Source organism: Rhinatrema bivittatum, chromosome 9 (genome assembly GCF_901001135.1).
Source record: "Rhinatrema bivittatum chromosome 9, aRhiBiv1.1, whole genome shotgun sequence".
NCBI classification, from domain to species: domain Eukaryota; kingdom Metazoa; phylum Chordata; class Amphibia; order Gymnophiona; family Rhinatrematidae; genus Rhinatrema; species Rhinatrema bivittatum.
In genome coordinates this window covers 197,761,354-197,781,719 of record NC_042623.1, presented here as the reverse complement: position 1 = coordinate 197,781,719, position 20,366 = coordinate 197,761,354, and the positions used below count along the sequence as shown (strand labels likewise).

The window sequence follows — 20,366 nt, the reverse complement described above, 5'->3', positions numbered from 1 at the left end:
GAACAGGTGACTGAGAGGGAGCCACCGTTGGGTTACAATAACATAGTTAACTGTGCCTTCCGGGGAAGGCTCTAAAAAAAGGTCAACTTTGTACAAGGTAGATGGTCAGATAGATGAAGTTTTATACATTGTGTACAGAATTCTAATAACTTATGCGAAATATTCCAATGTCCAAGTTCCAATGGTCAGTCCATGGGTAGTCAGCCAAAGCAGAGGTCAGGTTCCAGGCAGCAGGCAGACGTGGTCAGTGTTCAGGCAGAGGTCGGTGTTATTGTTTGTAAGGTTTTGGGTGGACCCTTGGAGACTGTGGCTGCTGACCACGCCCATGGGGGGGGGGGGAAGTCCCATGAGGGGCCACAGGTCAGGCTCAGCTTAGGTACACACAACACAGATAGATCTTTTATTAACAGTATTGAGGAGCCAGGCTTGTAGTCCCTCAGGGCTCTGGAACAGCGATCCCACAATGGCTGTGCTGTAGTGAAGAGAAACTGAGATAGTGAGTACAATGAAGTATATCAGGGTTCTGGAATAGAGCCTTGTTGGTTGAGTATTCACACAGCGGTTTTCTTGGTAGGGAGCACAGGAGCTAAAGTAAAGGCAGGCCCTTGAGGAGTGAGTACCTGGTTCCAGGGAACAGCTCAGAGATAAGTAGATGGAAACTCACTGATGGTGTACACAGCGGTATCTTCCAGGCAGAAGTGAAGTCCAGGCAGCGAGTCCAGGAATATGGGCCCTCGAGGAGCGAGTATCGGTTCCAGACAGCGACCTGAAAGAGAAGAGAGAGGCCCCCGAGGAACGGGTATCCCAAATACAGTAAGTCCAATAATGGAGAGGCAGAGTAGCAAGGTACGGAGAGTGAATCCCATCCGTAAGGAGTTCACCAGTACGAATACCTGTTGTTAACTCGATTAGCTAGCAGTAGTGTAGGCCTTTGTATCCGGGATGCGTGACGTCATCACAGGGGATCGACCCTGAGGTTCGCGCCAAAGAAAGTATTTGAAGCAGGGCTGCGCGGCGCGCGCACCCTAAGGCAGCTGGACAGCATGGTGGGAGGCAGCACCCAAGCCAGACCGGGGACGCCGGAGAGGACGGCAGGCAGACGCCGTGGCAGCCAAACGTCCGTCAACCGCGGGAGGAGTCACCAGAGAGTTAAGGAGGGCGGAGTGGAGACGTCGGGCAGAGACAGTCGTAACAGTCGATTCCAGGCAGCATGCAGACGTGGTCAGTGTTCAGGCAGAGGTCGGTTCCAGGCAGTGTGCAGACGTGGTCGAGGAAACAGGCAAAGGTCAAATCCAGGCAGTGATCAAACATAGTCAAGAATAGGCAGAGGTCAGTACCGAGAAGACAGTCCAAGAGGTACTACCTGGGGAGACCCAGGAACAGGACGACGCTGGAACAGAAGGACGCTGGAACAGGACTGGAACGAAACTGGAACAAAGGCTGGAAACGCAGAGGCAAACCTGATATCACAACGTGATCGACCCGATTGCCAAGGCAAGGAAGTGCAGGCAGGCACTTCCTCTTATACAGTGTTCAATCAGGGTGCACCACGGAGCTGGGATCCACCCCTGGCCCTTTAAGGGATCGGGCGGTTCGCACACTCGTGCCTAGGGGTGGGGCCTAAGCCAAGGAGGACGCCGAGCCCCATCATGATGCCTGGCTGGAGGTGGAAGGCCCGGCGACCGCCGTTGCAGGACGCCGAGGCCTGGCTATGCTCGCTGATGCAGCTGGGGAGGACAACCTGGGACCCGTGGAGGACTTAGTGAGGTGAGCAGGCCTGGGCACAGGCCGAGCGTGGATGGGATGCGCAACAATGTAATCTTGGTAAAGACAGAGTAGCATTAAACATTAGTAATAGAACGGGTGTCCATACTTGAGTGATTGTAAAATTATCATCTGGTAATAAAGCGTATTCATTAACTTCCCAAGTAATATGGGTAATGTTATAAAAACATCCCGAAAAAGGGTTTGGTACATTATATTGACTAGTAAAATAATTATTATCAATGTCTATGCATACAGTTTGTGCAGCTATTTCTATTAACATAGTAAAATCAGAAGGAAGTATAGTCCATTTACAAATGCTAAGTCTGTGTTGTAATAAACAAGGCTTGTATATTTTACATTGTAAATTACAAACTATCCCTGAAAATGTATCAATGCAAGAGTCCAATGAGTGAGTATTATTTTGCATATCAATATAGGTTCCTACGATCATTGGGAGCCAATATTGCAAAGCATCTATCTGTGAACCAAATATCATAGGTATGACAATGAATTTACATAATAAGTCAGTGTTGGCAACATTAAAAAACATAATTCATCCTGAACAATAATAGTCATTACACTGGTCTTTGATGTCCTTTGATATCCAGTGGCCAGGTTTGATAAACTTGTTGAAAACATTATACCATATGACACCAATAGGTCTCAATAGTGAATTAGATCTGGGAGTGTATCTGTAAGATATACTTTGTGTCATTTTTAATATTTTTTATGTTTTATACAGGAGTCAATATGGTTTTAATATGTTTTTCATTTTTTACATGAGGTCACTTTTTGTATTAATTAGTTTTTATTATTATTTTTTTATTTTATTTTTTTATTATCTATTTTTATCTTATTCATAATTTTGGTTTTATTTTCTGAGTGGTTATCATATCTTGATGACCATTCATATGAAATTACATCCTTCATTCGTGATGCACATATGGTTTGTTTTTTGGGGTTCAAGTTAGATTATAACACACATTGTTATTCAATGAGAGATATTCAGGGCACTACCAGCAGTGGTTCACATACAGTACTAAAGTCATCCGGTTTTAATCAATTACATATATTTTCTATGGGTTTCTTTTATAAAGTCGCATTAACTATTCAGTTCACATCATTTTTTATCATTTTTTACCATAATTTATAGATTCAGAGTGTTTTGTTTTTTTCATATTTTTGGCGCAAAAATAGTCTAGGTTATCGCGATAACTTGTATAAATAACGTCATCACCGGCGTTCTTGTTTTTGACAAGTTGAAAGACTGCTCATCATTTTGGATGTAAGTATTGATTCTGTTCACCGCATTGTCCAAAAAGATGTTAGTTAGATCAGTTAGCCTCTATAGGATTTAATTTTGTAGGCATTTATACCTGTGGTGTTTTTGACAATCAGAAAATAAGCCGGTTTTATTCATAGTATACAAAAGAATTTTTTATCTTTTAGAGTACATATTTCTATAAGCACTGATTTTTTGACGTGGTTGATAGCTTTTATTTATAATACGGGGTTTAGAGTGTATAGTTCTGTAAGTACCAAATTTACTGTGAGTCGGCAGTCCGAAATGGAGCATGTCCTTTAATCATAGTTATTGCAGTATTGTCCAAGAATACGTATAAGCTGTTTCTGTGTCAGTTTTTTGCCGTTTTTTCTTAAGACTACAAAATAATATATATGGGTTAATCAATTCATTGATCACACAGTTGATGTGTACTGTATGTGATCATATATTCTTTTGTTCATTACAGTTAATATACACTGAACGCTTTTGACTTCATTGCTGGTATCACATAGCACCGCTATGTGGTTAAGAGAAAATCTAATTGTTTCGGTGTGAAATCAACCTCGCTGTAGGTAGACTCTTCCAGATACACTAATAATTCTTTTTGATTCACCAGTTTTTCATTATTTTTTGCTTTTTGTTTTTCTATTTCTTCTTGTTTCACATTTGCATTATATATTTTTTTTTCTATATTATTATTATTTTTTTTTTCCACATGTTTGATTTTTTTTATTTTTTATTTTTTTCATTTTTTTCATTTATTTAGTTGACCCGTTTGTTTTTGTTTGCTTAGGAAAACCAATGCGATATTTTCTACATTGACCATTTCAAGTCCTGGTTGAATGAAGTAAGCATTGGATATATTGTGATTAAATTATTCAGATTTTACACATTGTCTTAATAATTTGGTTTGTAACCAATATTGACTCCATGAGATTTATATATCTTTATATTGCATATGACACAAAGTCACCTTCTCTCCATTCTTTGCATTTTTTCATTTGTTCATTTTTTATTCCCAACACACTGCATTTTACACTCTGTTCATACCTGTTTTATGTTTGCCATACATACATGTTGTCATTTAAGTTTTTGTATCCATAAGTCTATACACACATATATATGTAGTTATTTTGTTTTTATGTTTTTATAATATGACAATTTTTTGGTATATTTTGAATGTATGTAAGTCTATATTTAGTTTCATATATATGTAATTCATTTTTTAATATATATGTGTATTAATCATTTATATATCCATTTCTAGTTGCCCCTGAGGCAGCTCTGTGCAAGGGAGCGAAACTCGGCCAGAGTCGGGCGTTTTAATAAAGGGCTTGTTTTTATCCGATTCCCATTGTCGTCACTGTTACACAGCTCACTGGATCGGCTACCGCTTTGTTTCTTGGGACCTTTGATATCCAGTGGCCAGGTTTGATAAACTTGTTGAAAACATTATACCATATATTTGGATTATTTAATAAATCAGATTGCATCTTATTCTTTTGAATAATACCATATAATAATTGCATGTTACATTTAGTTCAATTAAGGAATAAAGATATATTTGTATTCAATTTCAATTATTCTATTTGTGAGGCATTAAATAAAGTTAAAAAGGTGCGATCATACTGCAGACTCTCTACAGAGGATTGGAAAATAGTGGGAATCCATTTGTTGAATAGTTATGGCCTGTGCTGTTTCTACACTTCCCCAGTTTACTTTCATTAAAATTTCTTCTTGGTCAATTGCATTAATAACATCAAACCCGGTACCTACACCACCTAATAAAGCATCATACCAAGCTCGTTACTGTTTACAGTAAGTAAATAAATGGAATGTAATGTTAACATAAATATGTTTCTGCATTTTATGGGCAGTTTGCATGCAAGTATGAGGTATCCTAATAATTGTATCATTAGTAATAACTGGCCTAGTAATTAAAATAGTTATAAATTCCGCCCACCAAGTTCTATTAACAATTTAGTATTATTCATGCATTAAAAGACAGTGAGATTATTCATATATATAGTGGTATTATAAATATTAGTTTGGCTATTACATTTATTCATACAAGCTAGTATAGCTTGTATGTTAGTATTTACTAAACAAACTAATACAAGATTACAACATTTAATAGAAGTTTCATTTGATAATTGAAGTTGCACTTTTTCATTCTCAGCAAATAGTTATAAAAATAATCATCCATTCCCCTTTATTCTCTTCCATAATGAAAATTTCCCACTAAATATTAACTTTTCTATAGTACAGTTTTGATTGGCTTTACAGATATAATTATCTTGTCAACGTGTCAATGTTGAATTCATCCAATTCCATTTATAAGTAGTGGTATTTTGCCATTTTACTTCAGTTCCCGGGGTAATAAACTCGACCAAAAATACCCCTTACACACTTATCCACCAGAGGACCTAAAAAGGGGAACAGGAATTATTAATTATTCACGCAAATAACATTTAAGTGCGGGTACATATTTCCATTTATCTTGTCCTGATTCTATTATCAATACCATGTTATCTTGTCCTTGTGCAATTACATCTGCAGGTACTGGTGTCCCTTTTTTATACTGCACCCATACTTTAGCTCTACTTCATAGAGTTCCGGTAGATCCAACCCCTTTATCTCCTCTAATTGTAATTAGAGTAGGTGGATCTATTGTTACAATTGAGGACATAAGAACCGGAAGAATTAATAATTGAGCTACATGGTCCTCCGGTTATATGTGAATGGTGAGACCGCACCTTGAATACTGTGTACAATTCTGGTCGCCGCATCTCAAAAAAGATATAATTGCGATGGAGAAGGTACAGAGAAGGGCTACCAAAATGATAAGGGGAATGGAACAACTTCCCTATGAGGAAAGACTAAAGAGGTTAGGACTTTTCAGCTTGGAGAAGAGACGACTGAGGGGGGATATGATAGAGGTGTTTAAAATCATGAGAGGTCTAGAACGGGTAGATGTGAATTGGTTATTTACTCTTTCGGATAGTAGAAAGACTAGGGGGCACTCCATGAAGTTAGCATGGGGCACATTTAAAACTAATCGGAGAAAGTTCTTTTTTACTCAACGCACAATTAAACTCTGGAATTTGTTGCCAGAGAATGTGGTTAGTGCAGTTAGTATAGCTGTGTTTAAAAAAGGATTGGATAAGTTCTTGGAGGAGAAGTCCATTACCTGCTATTAATTAAGTTGACTTAGAAAATAGCCTCTGCTATAACTAGCAACGGTAACATGGAATAGACAGTTTTTGGGTACTTGCCAGGTTCTTATGGCCTGGATTGGCCACTGTTGGAAACAGGATGCTGGGCTTGATGGACCCTTGGTCTGACCCAGTATGGCATTTTCTTATGTTCTTATTTTAATTTCTCCTTGATAGTCTGCATCTATAACTCCTCCTAATACTTGTTATCCTTGGATCCAGATCTAGGTGCTATCCACCCAAAATATCCTTTTAGCAAATTAATTCCAATCCCTGTTTCTATTACTCGAATTTCCTGAATATTTAGTCGACACGCTTGTAACGAGTACAAGTCTAATCCAGCAGAGCCAGAAGTTGCTCTGTATGGTTGCAATGCTCCTGGTTTAATTTCCCAATATCCTACCTGCTCATGTTTAGTTAGTTTTAATCTGCAAATTAGGAGTGATCATTCTCATTAAAGGAGTTTCTGCTTCTCCGATAGGTCTATTTAAAATTTGCAAGGCCTCTATTAAATTTGGCTTCCAATTTCCTAATGGTCCCAATTTTCGCCAATTGCTGCTTTATTAACCCGTTCGTTCGTTCAATCAATCCAGAGTCTCAATGCGTGGATGAGATGATGGTGCAAGGAAGAGGGATTCAGGAACTGGGGAACATTTTGGGGAAGGGGGAGTCTTTTCCAAAGGGATGGGCTCCACCTTAACCAGGGTGGAACCAGACTGCTGGCGCTAACCTTTAAAAAGGAGAAAGAGCAGCTTTTAAACTAGAACAAGGGGGAAAGCCGACAGTCGCTCAGCAGTGCATGGTTCAGAGGGAGGTATCTTCAAAAAGATACTAATAAAGCATTAGAGTTAGGGCATCCTAACACAGAGGTTCCAATAATAAGAAAAGAAGTCCAAGTGCCTATAATTAAAAACTCACCTGAGCTAAAAGATTCAAATTTATCCCTGTCAACTGAAAAGCAGAATGTAAATACAAACGAAAAACTCACTTTGAAATGTTTGTATGCTAATGCCAGGAGTCTAAGAAGTAAGATGGGAGAATTAGAGTGTATAGCAGTGAATGAAGGCATAGACTTAATTGGCATCTCAGAGACATAGTGGAAGGAGAATACCCAATGGGACAGTGCTATACAGGAGTACAGATTATATCATAATGACAGAGAGGAGCATCTGGGAGGCTGTGTGGCGCTTTATGTCCAGGATGGCATAGAGTCTGTTGCGTCCGGTCTCAGATGGCTTCGACCTCTGTGCTTCTCCTTTCTTCCTTCTCTCTCCTGAAGCCTTGGGAAGATGGCTGCTGCCGTATCTTCATGCTGCTCTCTCCGGTGTCCCCGGATCGGCAACGGCGATGGTATTCGCCATGTTTTTCCTGAGGGCCTCCTAGGGTGCGCGTGCACACGCCATTCACGTCTATATCCACATCATGGCGGGAACCTCGGGGGCGTCCCCTCCGAATGACGTCATCGCTTCCTGGTATTTAGCCTGCCCTTCATTTGCTAACAAACTGAGTTAGCAAGGATTGGAATGCCTCCAGTCTAAGCTGCTCTGCCGCTTCCCAGCTGCTGCAGGAAGCTCTCTCTGCCCTTCGTGGTACTTCTTCGCTAACCTGGGTACCCACTCCTCGGGGGCCCTTCTGCTCTATTTCAGGTACCTATCTTGGGATACCAGCTACTCGCTCCTCGAGGGCCTGCTCTCCCTAATCTGGTGCCTGCCACTGATCAACCTCTGCCTGCCTGGACCTTCAACTATACAGATTCTGCTTCAGTGAGTACTAACCCTTTCAGTCTGTCTCATCTTCAGCTTCAGCGCTCTGTGTCTACATCCGGGACCTGTCCCTGCTATGCCACGCTGCCTATCACCAACTCGAGTGTGAGACTGGTCTCCTCTGCTGAGGGCCCCTGGACTACTTCACTGGGTTACCTCCACTGCTGCCCGCTCCCCAGGCAGTACCATCAAGCTGTACAATAAATACAACTTCTCCTTGTCTGCGTGTATAGAGTCTAGCCTAGTACTGCGGTTCCTCACGGGACTCCTCTCCGTGGGAGTGGCCATCACTGCAGTACCCACGAATCCACTCCAACACCTCATAACCATAACAGACTGCTAACTCCATGGATTCGGCTCAGCTTTGCAGGCCATTCTGGGCCTGGCCCAGCGAATCTCCAAACATCAGAATTTGTTACACAATTTAACTGTTGCCTTTAATTGGTTACACGCACAGATGAATGCACCGGCTGCCACAGGTAAAGAAGTTACACCGCCAGAAGTGACGGTCAAGTCTACAGTTCCCTTATCTGCTCCAACACACTTCGCGGGTGAATGGAAGTGTAGAGGATTTATTAATCAATGTTGCATGCACTTTTCTCTGCAACCTAATTATTTCCTTACAAGCATATGCCAAGACCACCTATATCCTTTCGTATTTGGATGGAAGAGCACTGGCTTGGGTCTCACTGCTGTGGGAGCACAATGACCCTATCCTGAATGATCCTGCTGAGTTTCCTGAACTGTTTAAGTCTGTATTTGATGACCCTGCCCAGTACTCGATAGCAGGATCAGCTTTGGTTCATCTAAAACAAGATAACAAACCATTACCAGACTTCATCATTGAATTCAAGACGTTGGCTTCTGAATTACATTGGGACCCTAGGTGCCTGAAAATACTATTTTTTGAAGGCCTGAACTCCCAGTTGAAAGATGAACTGGTGACTCGTGAGATGCCCGAGAACTTAGCGGAACTTATGCAGTTGACAGCAAAGATTGATCGCTGAATTCGCAACAAAGTTCAAGAGGTCAAGAGTCCCAGAAGACCACTCCAGGGAGAGATTCATGTCAAGTCTGTACCCAGGCCTACACTCCCAGGACCTGCTGCTGGTGAAGAAGAACCAATGCAATTGGGCCATAGTCATTTGACTTCTAATGAGAGACGATTCCCAGACCTAAGTCCTGTGGGAGGACTCTTCTTAGGTCTAACTGCACCCTCTCCTTCACTCTCTCTTCCAGTATCTTTAATCTGCGGGCCTTTGGAATATCAGACCCTTGCCTTAGTAGACTCTAGGGCAGGGGGAAATTTCATTTTGAAACGTCTAGTGGAACACTTGTGGATCCCTACCACTACTATCACGTCTCCATTGCTCCCTTACCGGGTGAAGTAACTCTGCTTACAGAACCAGTGAGCTTGCATTACCGGTGCTCTTCATACAGAGAATATTTCCTTCTTTGTGCTAGAGAAGGTCATGCACCCTTTGGTACTTGAGCTACTGTGGCTGCAGAAACACATGCCACAATTCAACTGGACCACTTTGGAGCTTTCACGTTGGGGTCCAGATTGTCATGGCAAATGCTTAATGGAAGTCTCTCCAATACCAGGCATGCCAACTACCCCGTTGTTGCCTGGGTTGCCACCTCAATATGCATCTTACCAAGATGTATTCTCAAAAGAAGCTGCTGATGTGTTACCTCCACACAGATCATATGACTGCGCAATTAATTTGAAGCCAAATACGTAACCACCCAAAGGAAGGGACTACCCCCTCTCCGTAGTGGAGAATAAGGCGATGTCGGAATATATCCAGGAGAATCTCCAGAAAGGCTTCATAAGACCTTCTAAGTCTCTGGCCAGCGCAGGAATTTTCTTCGTGGGGAAAAAGGACGGAATGTAACATCCGTGCATTAACTACACAGGTCTGAATGAGATCATCATAAAGGACCGCTACCCTTTACCAATTATCTTGATAGGTTACAGGGAGCCAAGATATTCTCCAAGCTTGACCTCAAAGGAGCGTATAATTTAGTTCGCATCCGCGCTGGTGATGAATGGAAGACGGCTTTTAATACCCGGGATGGACACTTTGAATACCTAGTGATGCCCCGGCTGTCTTCCAAAACATGATGAACAATATCTGCATGATTTACTCTACCAATATGTCGTTGTCTACTTAGACGACATCTTGATATTTTCTCAGGACCTGCAATCCTGTCAGGAAGATGTCAAAAGAGTTCTGCAGAGACTTCACGAGAACCGCTTGTACGCCAAATTGTCTAAATGTGAATTTATGTGAATTTCATAAAGAATCCGTGCCCTTCTTAGGTTACATTGTCTCAAACAATGGTTTCCAAATGGACCCTCAGAAGCTTGAGAGTCTTCAAAAATGGCCACAACCCACGGGCCTAAAAGTTCTAAGACGATTTTTGGGATTTACCAATTACTACCAGACCTTTATTAAAAATTACTCTTCATTGACTGTTCCATTAACAGCATTGACTAAGAAGGGAGCCAACGCTACTACTTGGTCTATGGAAGCTGTGACTGCGTTCCAGAAGTTAAAAGATGCCTTTCAAAGCAAACCATGTCTCCAGACCCTACTCGACCCTTCATTGTGAAAGTCGATGCCTCTGATGTAGGTGTAGGGGCCGTGCTAAGCCAGACCGGTGATTCAAAGATCTTGCACCCCTGTTCATTCTTTTCCTGACGCTTCTCGCCAGTGGAGAAGAACTACGGCATTGGGGATAAAGAACTGTTGGCAATAAAAATGGCATTTGAAGAATGGCGCTCCTGGCTTGAAGGTGCACAACATCAGATTACTGTTTACACTGATAACAAAAATCTGGAGTACCTCTGTCATGCTCAGTGCCTCAACCATAGACAGGCGAGGTTGTCCCTGTTCTTCAACAGATTTGACATTTTGCTGAAATATCGCCCTGGTGACAAGAATGTCAGAGCAGACGCATTATCTCGCTCTTTCCTCTCAGAGGACATACCTGATGAACCCCAGCATATTATTGACCCGAAGAGAGTGATTATCGCAGCTACACATCCGGTACCCCCAGGCAAGACCATTGTACCCTGCAATCTAAGAAAGAAATTGCTAAGATGGGCTCATGATTCAAAACTGGCCGGATACCCTGGTCAACGGCAAACACTGGCCAAGCTACAAAAGTACTATTGGTGGCCCACCATGAAAGAATACACTCTAGCTTACGTAGCCTCCTGTTCCAATTGTGCCAGACAGAAACCTCTGCCAGAATGACCTTGGGACCTGCTTCAACCTTTGCCAGCACCAGATGAGCCCTGGACCCATATTGCAACAGCACTTTCCGGAGGTAAGAATACCACTGGGTTACAGTAGACCGATTTTCAAAGATGGCTCACTTCGTGGCTCTCCCTGGCTTGCCATCAGCCACGGAACTTGCTAAGTTATTCATCAGTCACATCTTTCGCCTACATGGCATGTCTAAACATATTGTTTCTGACACAGGAGCTCAATTTACAGCAAACTTCTGGAAAGCCTTATATAAGAAATTCATCACACTTGACTTCACCTCTGCGTATCATCCTCAGTCAAATGGCCAAACTGAGAGAATGAATAGAACTCTCAAACAGTTCTTCCGCACCTATGTTGGTTCATAACAGAATGACTGGGCTGAGCTGGTGCCCTGGGCTGAATTTGCCATCAATTCACATCCAGCGTCATCTACTGGATCTACTCCATTTGAAGTGGTCTACCGACGACAACCTTTACCACTTCCACTTTCTGTGTCGTCCCCAGCAGCTCAATCTATTGCCAAAAATATACAGCAGCTCTGGAGAAAGACTAAAGAGATGCTCCAAAAAAGCAGGACAAAGAGCAAAGAAAGGCTATGATGCTCACTGAAGCAAGGCTCCTGAATTCCAGCCTGGAGATAAAGTTTGGCTTTCTACTAAACATCTGAGACTTAAGCTTCCATCTGCTCGATTTGCTCCACGCTTTGTTGGAGCCTTTCCTATTCTCCGACGGTTGGGCTCTCTCACCTATAGTCTGAGACTCCCTCCAGCTATGTGGATTCACAATGCATTCCATGTTTCGCTGCTGAAACCGCTTGTTCTTAGCGAGTTTTCCACCAAGACACTTGAACCTACCCCAGTTGATGCAGAAGAAGACGACATCAAATATAAGGTTGATGCCATCCTTGATATAAGAAAGAAAGGCAGAGTTTGGGAATACCTCCTGTCATGGGAGGGATACGGACCAGAAGAAAACTCTTGGGAACCATTGGCTAATATCATGGACAAAGCGATGCTTCGTCAATTTCATCGATCGCATCCTCAAAAACCTAGGCCAGGTAGGTGGTCTGGAGGGGTCCTTTGAAGGGGGGTACTGTTGCGTCCGGTCTCAGACGGCTTTGACTTCTGTGCCTCACCTTTCTTCCTTCTCTCTCCTCAAGCCTTGGGAAGATGGCTGCTGCCACGTCTTCATGCTGCTCTCCCGGTGTCCCCGGATCAGCAATGGTGACGGTGTTCGCCATGTTTTTCTTGAGGGCCTGCTAGGATGCGCTCGCACACGACACCCACATCTATATACACGTCATGGCGGGAACCTCGGGGGCGTCCCCTCCGAGTGACATCATCGCTTCCTGGTATTTAGCCTACCCTTCGTTTGCTAACAAACTGAGTTAGCAAGGATTGGAATGCCTCCGGTCTTAGCTGCTCTGCCACTTCCCAGCTGCCGCAGGAAGCTCTCTCTGCCCTTCAGGGTATTTCTTTGCTAACCTGGGTACCCGTTCCTCGGGGGCCCTTCTGCTCTATTTCAGGTACCTATCTTGGGATACCGGGTACTCGCTCCTCGAGGGCCTGCTCTCCCTAATCTGGTGCCTGCCACTGATCAATCTCTGCCTGCCTGGACCTTCAACTATATAGATTCTGCTTCAGTGAGTACTAACCCTTTCAGTCTGTCTCATCTTCAGCTTCAGCGCTCTGTGTCTACATCTGGGACCTGTCCCTGTTACGCCACGCTGCCTATCACCTACTTGAGTGTGAGACTGGTCTCCTCTGCTGAGGGCCCCTGGAATACTTCACTGGGTTACCTCCACTGTTGCCTGCTCCCCGGGCAGTACCATCGAGCTGTACAATAAATAAAACTTCTCTGTGTCTGCGTGTATAGAGTCTAGCCTAGTACTGCGGTTCCTCATGGGGCTCCTCCCCGTGGGAGTGGCCATCACTGCAGTACCCAAGAATCCACTCCAACACCTCATAACCATAAGAGTCCAACAGGATAAATGTCCTGCATGAGACTAAATGCACAATTGAATCTTTATGGGTAGAAATCCCTTGTGTGTCGGGGAAGACTCTAGTGATAGGAGTATACTACTGTCCACCTGGCCAAGATGGTAAGATGGACAGTGAAATACTAAGAGAAATTCGGGAAGTTAACCAAATTGGTAGTGCAGTAATAATGGGAGATTTTAATTACCCCAATATTGACTGGGTAAATGTATCATCAGGATATGCTAGAGAGATAAAGTTCCTGGATGGAATAAATGACAGTTTTATGGAGCAATTGGTTCAGGAACCAATGAGAGAGGGAACAATTTTAGATCTAATTCTTTGTGGAGCATAGGATTTGGTGAGAGAGGTAATGGTGGTGGGGCCACTTGGCAATAGTAATCATAATATGATCAAATTTGAATTAATGACTGAAAGGAGGACAGTAAACAAATCCACGGCTCTAGTGCTAAACTTTCTAAAGGGAAACTTTGAGAAAATGAGAAAAACAGAAAAAAACTGAAAGGAGCAGCTACAAAGTTAAAAAGTGTGCAAGAGGCATGGCCATTGTTAAAAAATACCATCCTAGAAGCACAGTCCAGATGTATTCCACACATTAAGAAAGGTGGAAGGAAGGCAAAACGATTACCGCCATGGTTCAAAGGTGAGGTGAAAGAAGCTATTTTAGCCAAAAGATCTTCATTCAAAAATTGGAAGAATGATCCAACAGAAGAAAATAGGATAAAGTATAAGCATTGGCAAGTGAAATGTAAGACATTAATAAGACAGGATAAGAGAGAATTTGAAAAGAAGTTGGCCGCAGAGGCAAAAACAGAGTAAAAACTTTTAAAAATATATCAGAAGCATAAAGTCTGTGAGGGAGTCAGTTGGACCGTTAGATGATTGAGGGGTTAAAGGGGCACTTAGAGAAGATAAAACCACTGTGGAAAGATTAAACAATTTCTTTGCTTCATGTTTACTGAAGAGGATGTTGGGGAGATACCCATTGCGGAGAAGGTTTTCCTTAGGTAATGATTCAGATGGACTGAACCAAATCACGGTGTACATAGAAGATGTGGTAGGCCTGATTTACAAACTGAAGAGTAGTAAATCACCAGGACCGGATGGTATACACCCCAGGGGTCTGAAGGAACTCAAAAATGAAATTTCTGATCTATTAGTAAAAATTTGTAACCTATCATTAAAATCATCCATTGTACCTGAAGACTGGAGGGTGGCTAATGTAACCCCAATATTTAAAAAAGGCTCCAGGGGCGATCCGGGTAACTATAGACAGTGAGCCTGACTTCAGTGCCGGGAAAAATAGTGGAAACTATTCTCAATATCAAAATCGTAGAGCACATAGAAAGACATGGTTTAATGGAACACAGTCAACATGGATTTACCCAACGGAAGTCTTGCCTAACAAATCTGCTTCATTTTATTGAAGGGGTTAATAAACATGTGGATGAAGGTGAACCGGTAGATGTAGTGTATTTGGATTTTCAGAAGGCGTTTGACAAAGTCCCTCATGAGAGGCTTCTAAGAAAACTAAAACTTCATGGGATAGGAGGTGATGTCCTTTCGTGGATTACAAACTGGTTAAAAGGCAGGAAACAGAGAGTAGGATTAAATGGTCAATTTTCTCAGTGGAAAAGGGTAAACAGTGGAATGCCTCAGGGTTCTATACTTGGACCGATGCTTTTCAATATATTTATAAATGATCTGGAAAGGAATATGATGAGTGAGGTTATCAAATTTGCAGATGATACAAAATTATTCAGAGTAGTTAAATCACAAGCGTATTGTGATACATTATAGGAGGACTTTGCAAGACTGGAAGATTGGGCATCCAAATAGCAGATGAAATTTAATGTGAACAAGTGCAAAGTGTTGCATATAGGGAAAAATAACGCTTGCTGTAGTTACACGATGTTAGGTTCCATATTAGGAGCTACCACCCAGGAAAAAGATCTAGGCATCATAGTGGATAATACTTTAAAATCGTCGGCTCAGTCTGCTGCAGCAGTCAAAAAAGCAAACAGAATGTTAGGAATTATTAGGAAGGTGTTAGTGTTCGAGTAGTTGTGGGTGAATCCTTGGGCCGGTGGCAGATGACCACGCCCCTGGGGGAAGATCCCGAGAGGGATCACCGGTCAGGCTTAAGAGTATGGAGACAGGCACACACTAGTTCTTTTATTAAACAGTATATGGAACCACCGGAGATGGCAGTAGTGAGCTGGAAGTGCCCGGCTGGGCTGTAGTCCCTCAGATACTGGAACAGCGATCCTGGATAACTGAGCTGTAGAGAAACTGAATATAGTGAGTAGGCAGAGTATGCAGAGTTCAGGAACAGAACCTTGATGGTAACACTCACACAATAGTTTCTTAGAAGCAGCCCAGGAGCTGAAATGAAGTATGCCTTCGAGTAGTGAGTACCTGGTTCCAGGGAACGCTCTGAGAGAGTGATGGTAACTCACTGGTGTTGTAGCCAGCAATGACTTCCTGGCAGAAGTGACATTCAGCAAGTCCAGGAACGAGGGCCCTGGAGGAGCGAGTACCGATTCCAGACTGCAATCTGAAAAGCAAAGAGAAAGCGAGGCCCCCGAGGAGTGGGTACCCCTGGTAAGTCCGAGGAGGCAGAGTAGCAAGGTATGCGGAGAGCGAATCCCATCCGCCGATACCTGGAGGAAAGCCCTTGCTAACTCGATTCATTAGCGATTTCTGAGACCTTAAATATCCGGTGAGGATGACGTCACCTCAGGGGAACGCCCCTGAGGTTCGCACCACTGCTGGTACTTGAGTTGAGGGCCGCGCTGCGCGTGCGCCCTTAGGCTGCTGGGAAACATGGCAGTGTGCAGCATCCAGCCGGTCCGGGGACGCCGGAGGAGAACGGCAAGATGACGCCGCGGCAGCCAAACTTCCAACAGGCAAAAAGGGAGTTGCCAAAGAGGTAAGATGGGCGTAGTGGCGACGTCGGGCAGCGACGGTCGCAACAGAAGGGAATAGTTAATAAAACGAAAAATGTCATAATGCCTCTTTATCACTCCATGGTGAGACCGCACCTTGAATACTGTGTACAATTCTGGTGGCCACATCTCAAAAAGGATATAGTTGCGATGGAGAAGGTACAGAGAAGGGCAACCAAAATGATAAAGGGGATGGAACAGTTCCCCTATGAGGAAAGGATGAAGAGGTTAGGGCTGTTCAGCTTGGAGAAGAGACGGCTAAGGGGGGATATGATAGAGGTCCTTAAGATCATGAGAGGTCTTGAATGAGTAGATGTGAATCGGTTATTTACACTTTCGAATAACAGAAGGACTAGGGGGCATTCCATGAAGTTAGCAAGCAGCACATTTAAGACTAATCTGAGAAAATTCTTTTTCACTCAATGCACAATAAAGCTCTGGAATTTGTTGCCAGAGGATATGGTTAGTGCAGTTAGTGTAGCTGGGTTAAAACAAGATTTGCATAAGTTCTTGGAGGAGAAGTCCATTAACGGCTATTAATCAAGTTTACTTAGGGAATAGCCACTGCTATTAATTGCATCAGTAGCATGGGAACTTCTTAGTGTTTGGGTAATTGCCAGGTTCTTGTGGCCTGGTTTGACCTCTGTTGGAAACAGGATGCTGGGCTTGATGGACCCTTGATCTGACCCAGCATGGCAATTTCTTATGTTCTTAAAGTCAGCATGGCTTTACCCAAGGCAAGTCTTGCCTTACAAATCTGCTTCACTTTTTTGAAGAGGTTAATAAACATGTAGTTAAAGGTGAACCAGTAGATGTAGTGTATTTGGATTTTCAGAAGACATTTGACAACGTTCCTCATGAGAGGCTTCTAAGAAAAGTAAAAAGTCATGGGCTAGGTGGCGAAGTCCTTTCGTGGATTACAACCTGGTTAAAAGCAGGAAACAGAGAGTAGGATTAAATGGACAATTTTCTCAGTGGAGGGGGGTAGGCAGTGGAGTGCCTCAAGGATCTGTACTGGGACCCCTGCTTTTCAATATATTTATAAATGATCTGGAAAGGAATACGACGAGTGAGGTAATCAAATTTTCAGATGATACAAAATTATTCAGAGTAGTTAAATCACAAGCGGAGTGTGATAAATTGCAGGAAGAGCTTGTGAGACTGGAAAATTGGGCATCCAAATGGCAGATGAAATTTAATGTGGATAAGTGCAAGGTGATGCATATAGGGAAAAATAACCCATGCTATCATTATACAAAGTTAGTTTCCATATTAGGAGCTACCACCCAGGAAAGAGATCTAGGCATCATAGTGGATAACACATTGAAATCTTCGGCTCAGTGTGCTGCGGCAGTCAAAAAAGCAAACAGAATGTTTGGAATTATTAGAAAGGGAATGGTGAATAAAACGGAAAATGTCATAATGCCTCTTTATCAGTCCATGGTGAGACCACACCTTGAAATCTGTGTACAATTCTAGTCGCCGCATCTCAAAAAAGATATAGTTGCAATGGAGAAGATACAGGGAAGGGTGACCAAAATGATTGATTTATTTATTTACTTGACACATTTTCTATACTGTCGTTCAGACATGCCATCACAATGGTTTACATTTAAAAAAAAAAAGAAAAACATACATAAAATAAAAGCATACATAAAATATAAGAAATACTTAGTCATAAAATATAATCAATTAGATTCGTCCAACAGGACCTTCCCAAGGAGGAAGATAGCGCAGAGAATGGTTATTCAGATCTGCACATTATTTTCCACGAATATTGACCTTTGCAACAAAATTCACTCCCAACCCTTGAGGGACACAAAAGGTTGGGTTTTCAGAATAACTCTAATAAATATTCATAAGATAGATTTGCATGCATGCTGCCTCCATTGTATGCAAACCTATCTGATGTATATTTATTAGGGATATCCTGAATACTTGACTAGTTTGCGGCCCACAATGATTGGGAGTGAATATCTCTGGACCATTGCAACTCCTTGTTTGTAGGGCTTCCTAAGTGTCAGCATATTCAAAATTCTGCAACTTGTTTAATTTATAAAATGATGAATAGGATGAAACAGGTAAATAAAGCATGGTTATTTACCCTTTCAAATAATATTAATATAAGGGGTCACTCCCTGAAACTAATAGCATATTCTAAACAAATCATAGAAAGTACTTTTTCACTTAGCATACTCTCAAGCTGTGGAATCTGTTGCCCGAGAAATTGATCAATGCAACTAGCATAGCAGGGATTAAAAGAGGTTTGGGGAAGGTCACGTGATGCCTTGCAGGGGGATGGAACAGCTCCCCTATGAGGAAAGACTAAAGAGGTTAGGATTGTTCAGCTTCGAAAAGAGACGGTTGAGGGGGGATATGATAGAGATCTTTAAAATCATGAGAGGTCTAGAATGGGTAAAAGTGAATCGGTTATTTACTCTTTCAGATAATAGAAGGACTAGGGGGCACTCCATGAAGTTAGCATGTAGCACATTTAAAACTAATCTGAGAAAGTTCTTTTTCACTCAACGCACAATTAAACTCTGGAATTTGTTGCCAGAGGATGTAGTTAGTGCAGTTAGTGTAGCTGGGTTTAGAAAAAGTTTGGATAAGTTCTTAGAGGAGAAGTCCATTACCTACTATTAATTAAGCTGACTTAGAGAATAGCCACTGCTATTACTAGCATCAGTAGTATGGGATAGACTATTTTTGGGTACTTGCCAGGTTTTTATGGCCTGGATTGGCCACTCTTGGAAACAGGATGCTGGGCTTGATGGACCCTTAGTCTGACCCAGTATGGCATGTTTTATGATAAGGTATGTGATATATCCAATAAATATTATGTTCATTAGCATACTCTTGTACCGTATGTCCTCTAAAATGGGATCCATTATCAGTTTGGATTTGTAAGGACTACCATAATATAATGCAAAAAGTTCTAAAGTTTTAATAGTATTAACTTGAGTAGCTCTATTATAGGGATCAGTTAATAAATATCCAGAATATGTATCTACAGCTGTACATATATATTGACAACCTTGAGACATTGGCAGAGGACCAATATAGTCCATTTACCAAATTTGTCCAGGTAATTTACCTCTTAGTAATTGACTTTGTGTAATGTGCGGAATTGATCTTTGTTGTTGTTGACATATTGGACAGTTTAATATCATGGTCTTAATTATATCCAAGGGAATACCAATTCCCCTACCGTCTGCCCACCTGTAAGTGGCTTTTAATGCCAAATGTCCACTTTTTTGGTGAGCCCATGTTGCCAAACCTGTCTGAGACTCTGAAGTGGTATCTTGAACTGCCACTGAAGACGACTTGATTTTACTCCGCTCATCTACTATTGCATTGTATAGTTTCTCTAGGGAATCGGTCTTACAGTGAACATCTACGTGAAAAACAAAGAGGTTAGTACATTGCACTATTTGCTAAATATCTTCCCACAGTTCTCTTCCCCATACGTCTTTACTATTAATGTGCCATTCATTCTTCTGCCATGTGGGTAGCCAAGTAACTAATCCATTTGCTAAGGTCCATGAATCAGTAAAAATATGACACTCAGATAAGTTTTCATTTTTCAATGTCAAATATGCAGCATATAATTCTGCATACTGGCTGCTCTTCCCTTCCCCACTACATTGCAAAATATACATCGTTGTTGGATTGTAAGCAACAGCTTTGCAAAATCGTTTCCCTCCTATGTATTTTGCTGATCCATTGGTAAACCATTCATGCTTTTTTTTCTTTATCAATTAATTGAGTGAAAGACTTCCCCCATTTTACCGGACTTTCCTGCTTTTCCTGAATATGAACCAATTCCCCTAAAGAGGTGGGTGCATTAGCTACCGTCTCGTGCAATAACATTGCAATATTCCCTTTGCCTGTCTTTGCACTTTCTTGAATGTACCACTTCCGTTTAATTATACTAGCTTCCTGGGCATGACCAATTCAATGTGTTTTTGGAATACTCTGCACCCATTGCATGACAGGTATCTCGGGTCGCATAACTACCTGATGTCCGACCGTTAACTGTTCTGTATCAGTTAGAGCTTAATAGCAAGCCAATAATTGTCTTTCAAAGGATGTGTATTTCTCTCCAGC

General features: G+C 42.1%; 1 protein-coding gene across 2 annotated transcripts in view; it reads right to left on the bottom strand.

Annotated features, from left to right (window-relative positions):
- Positions 1–20,366, bottom strand: part of FBXO36 (F-box protein 36) — a 164,413-nt gene that overhangs the window by 109,879 nt on the left and 34,168 nt on the right. Inside the window, exon 2 of one of the 2 annotated variants that reach the window (XM_029615432.1) lies at positions 19,479–19,653. The exons of the other annotated variant lie outside the window; for it this stretch is intronic. Within the exon in view, the coding sequence (XP_029471292.1) occupies positions 19,479–19,526 (48 nt within the window). The 5' untranslated portion in view covers positions 19,527–19,653. The remainder of the gene's footprint in view (positions 1–19,478; positions 19,654–20,366) is intronic. 2 annotated transcript variants of the gene reach the window in all.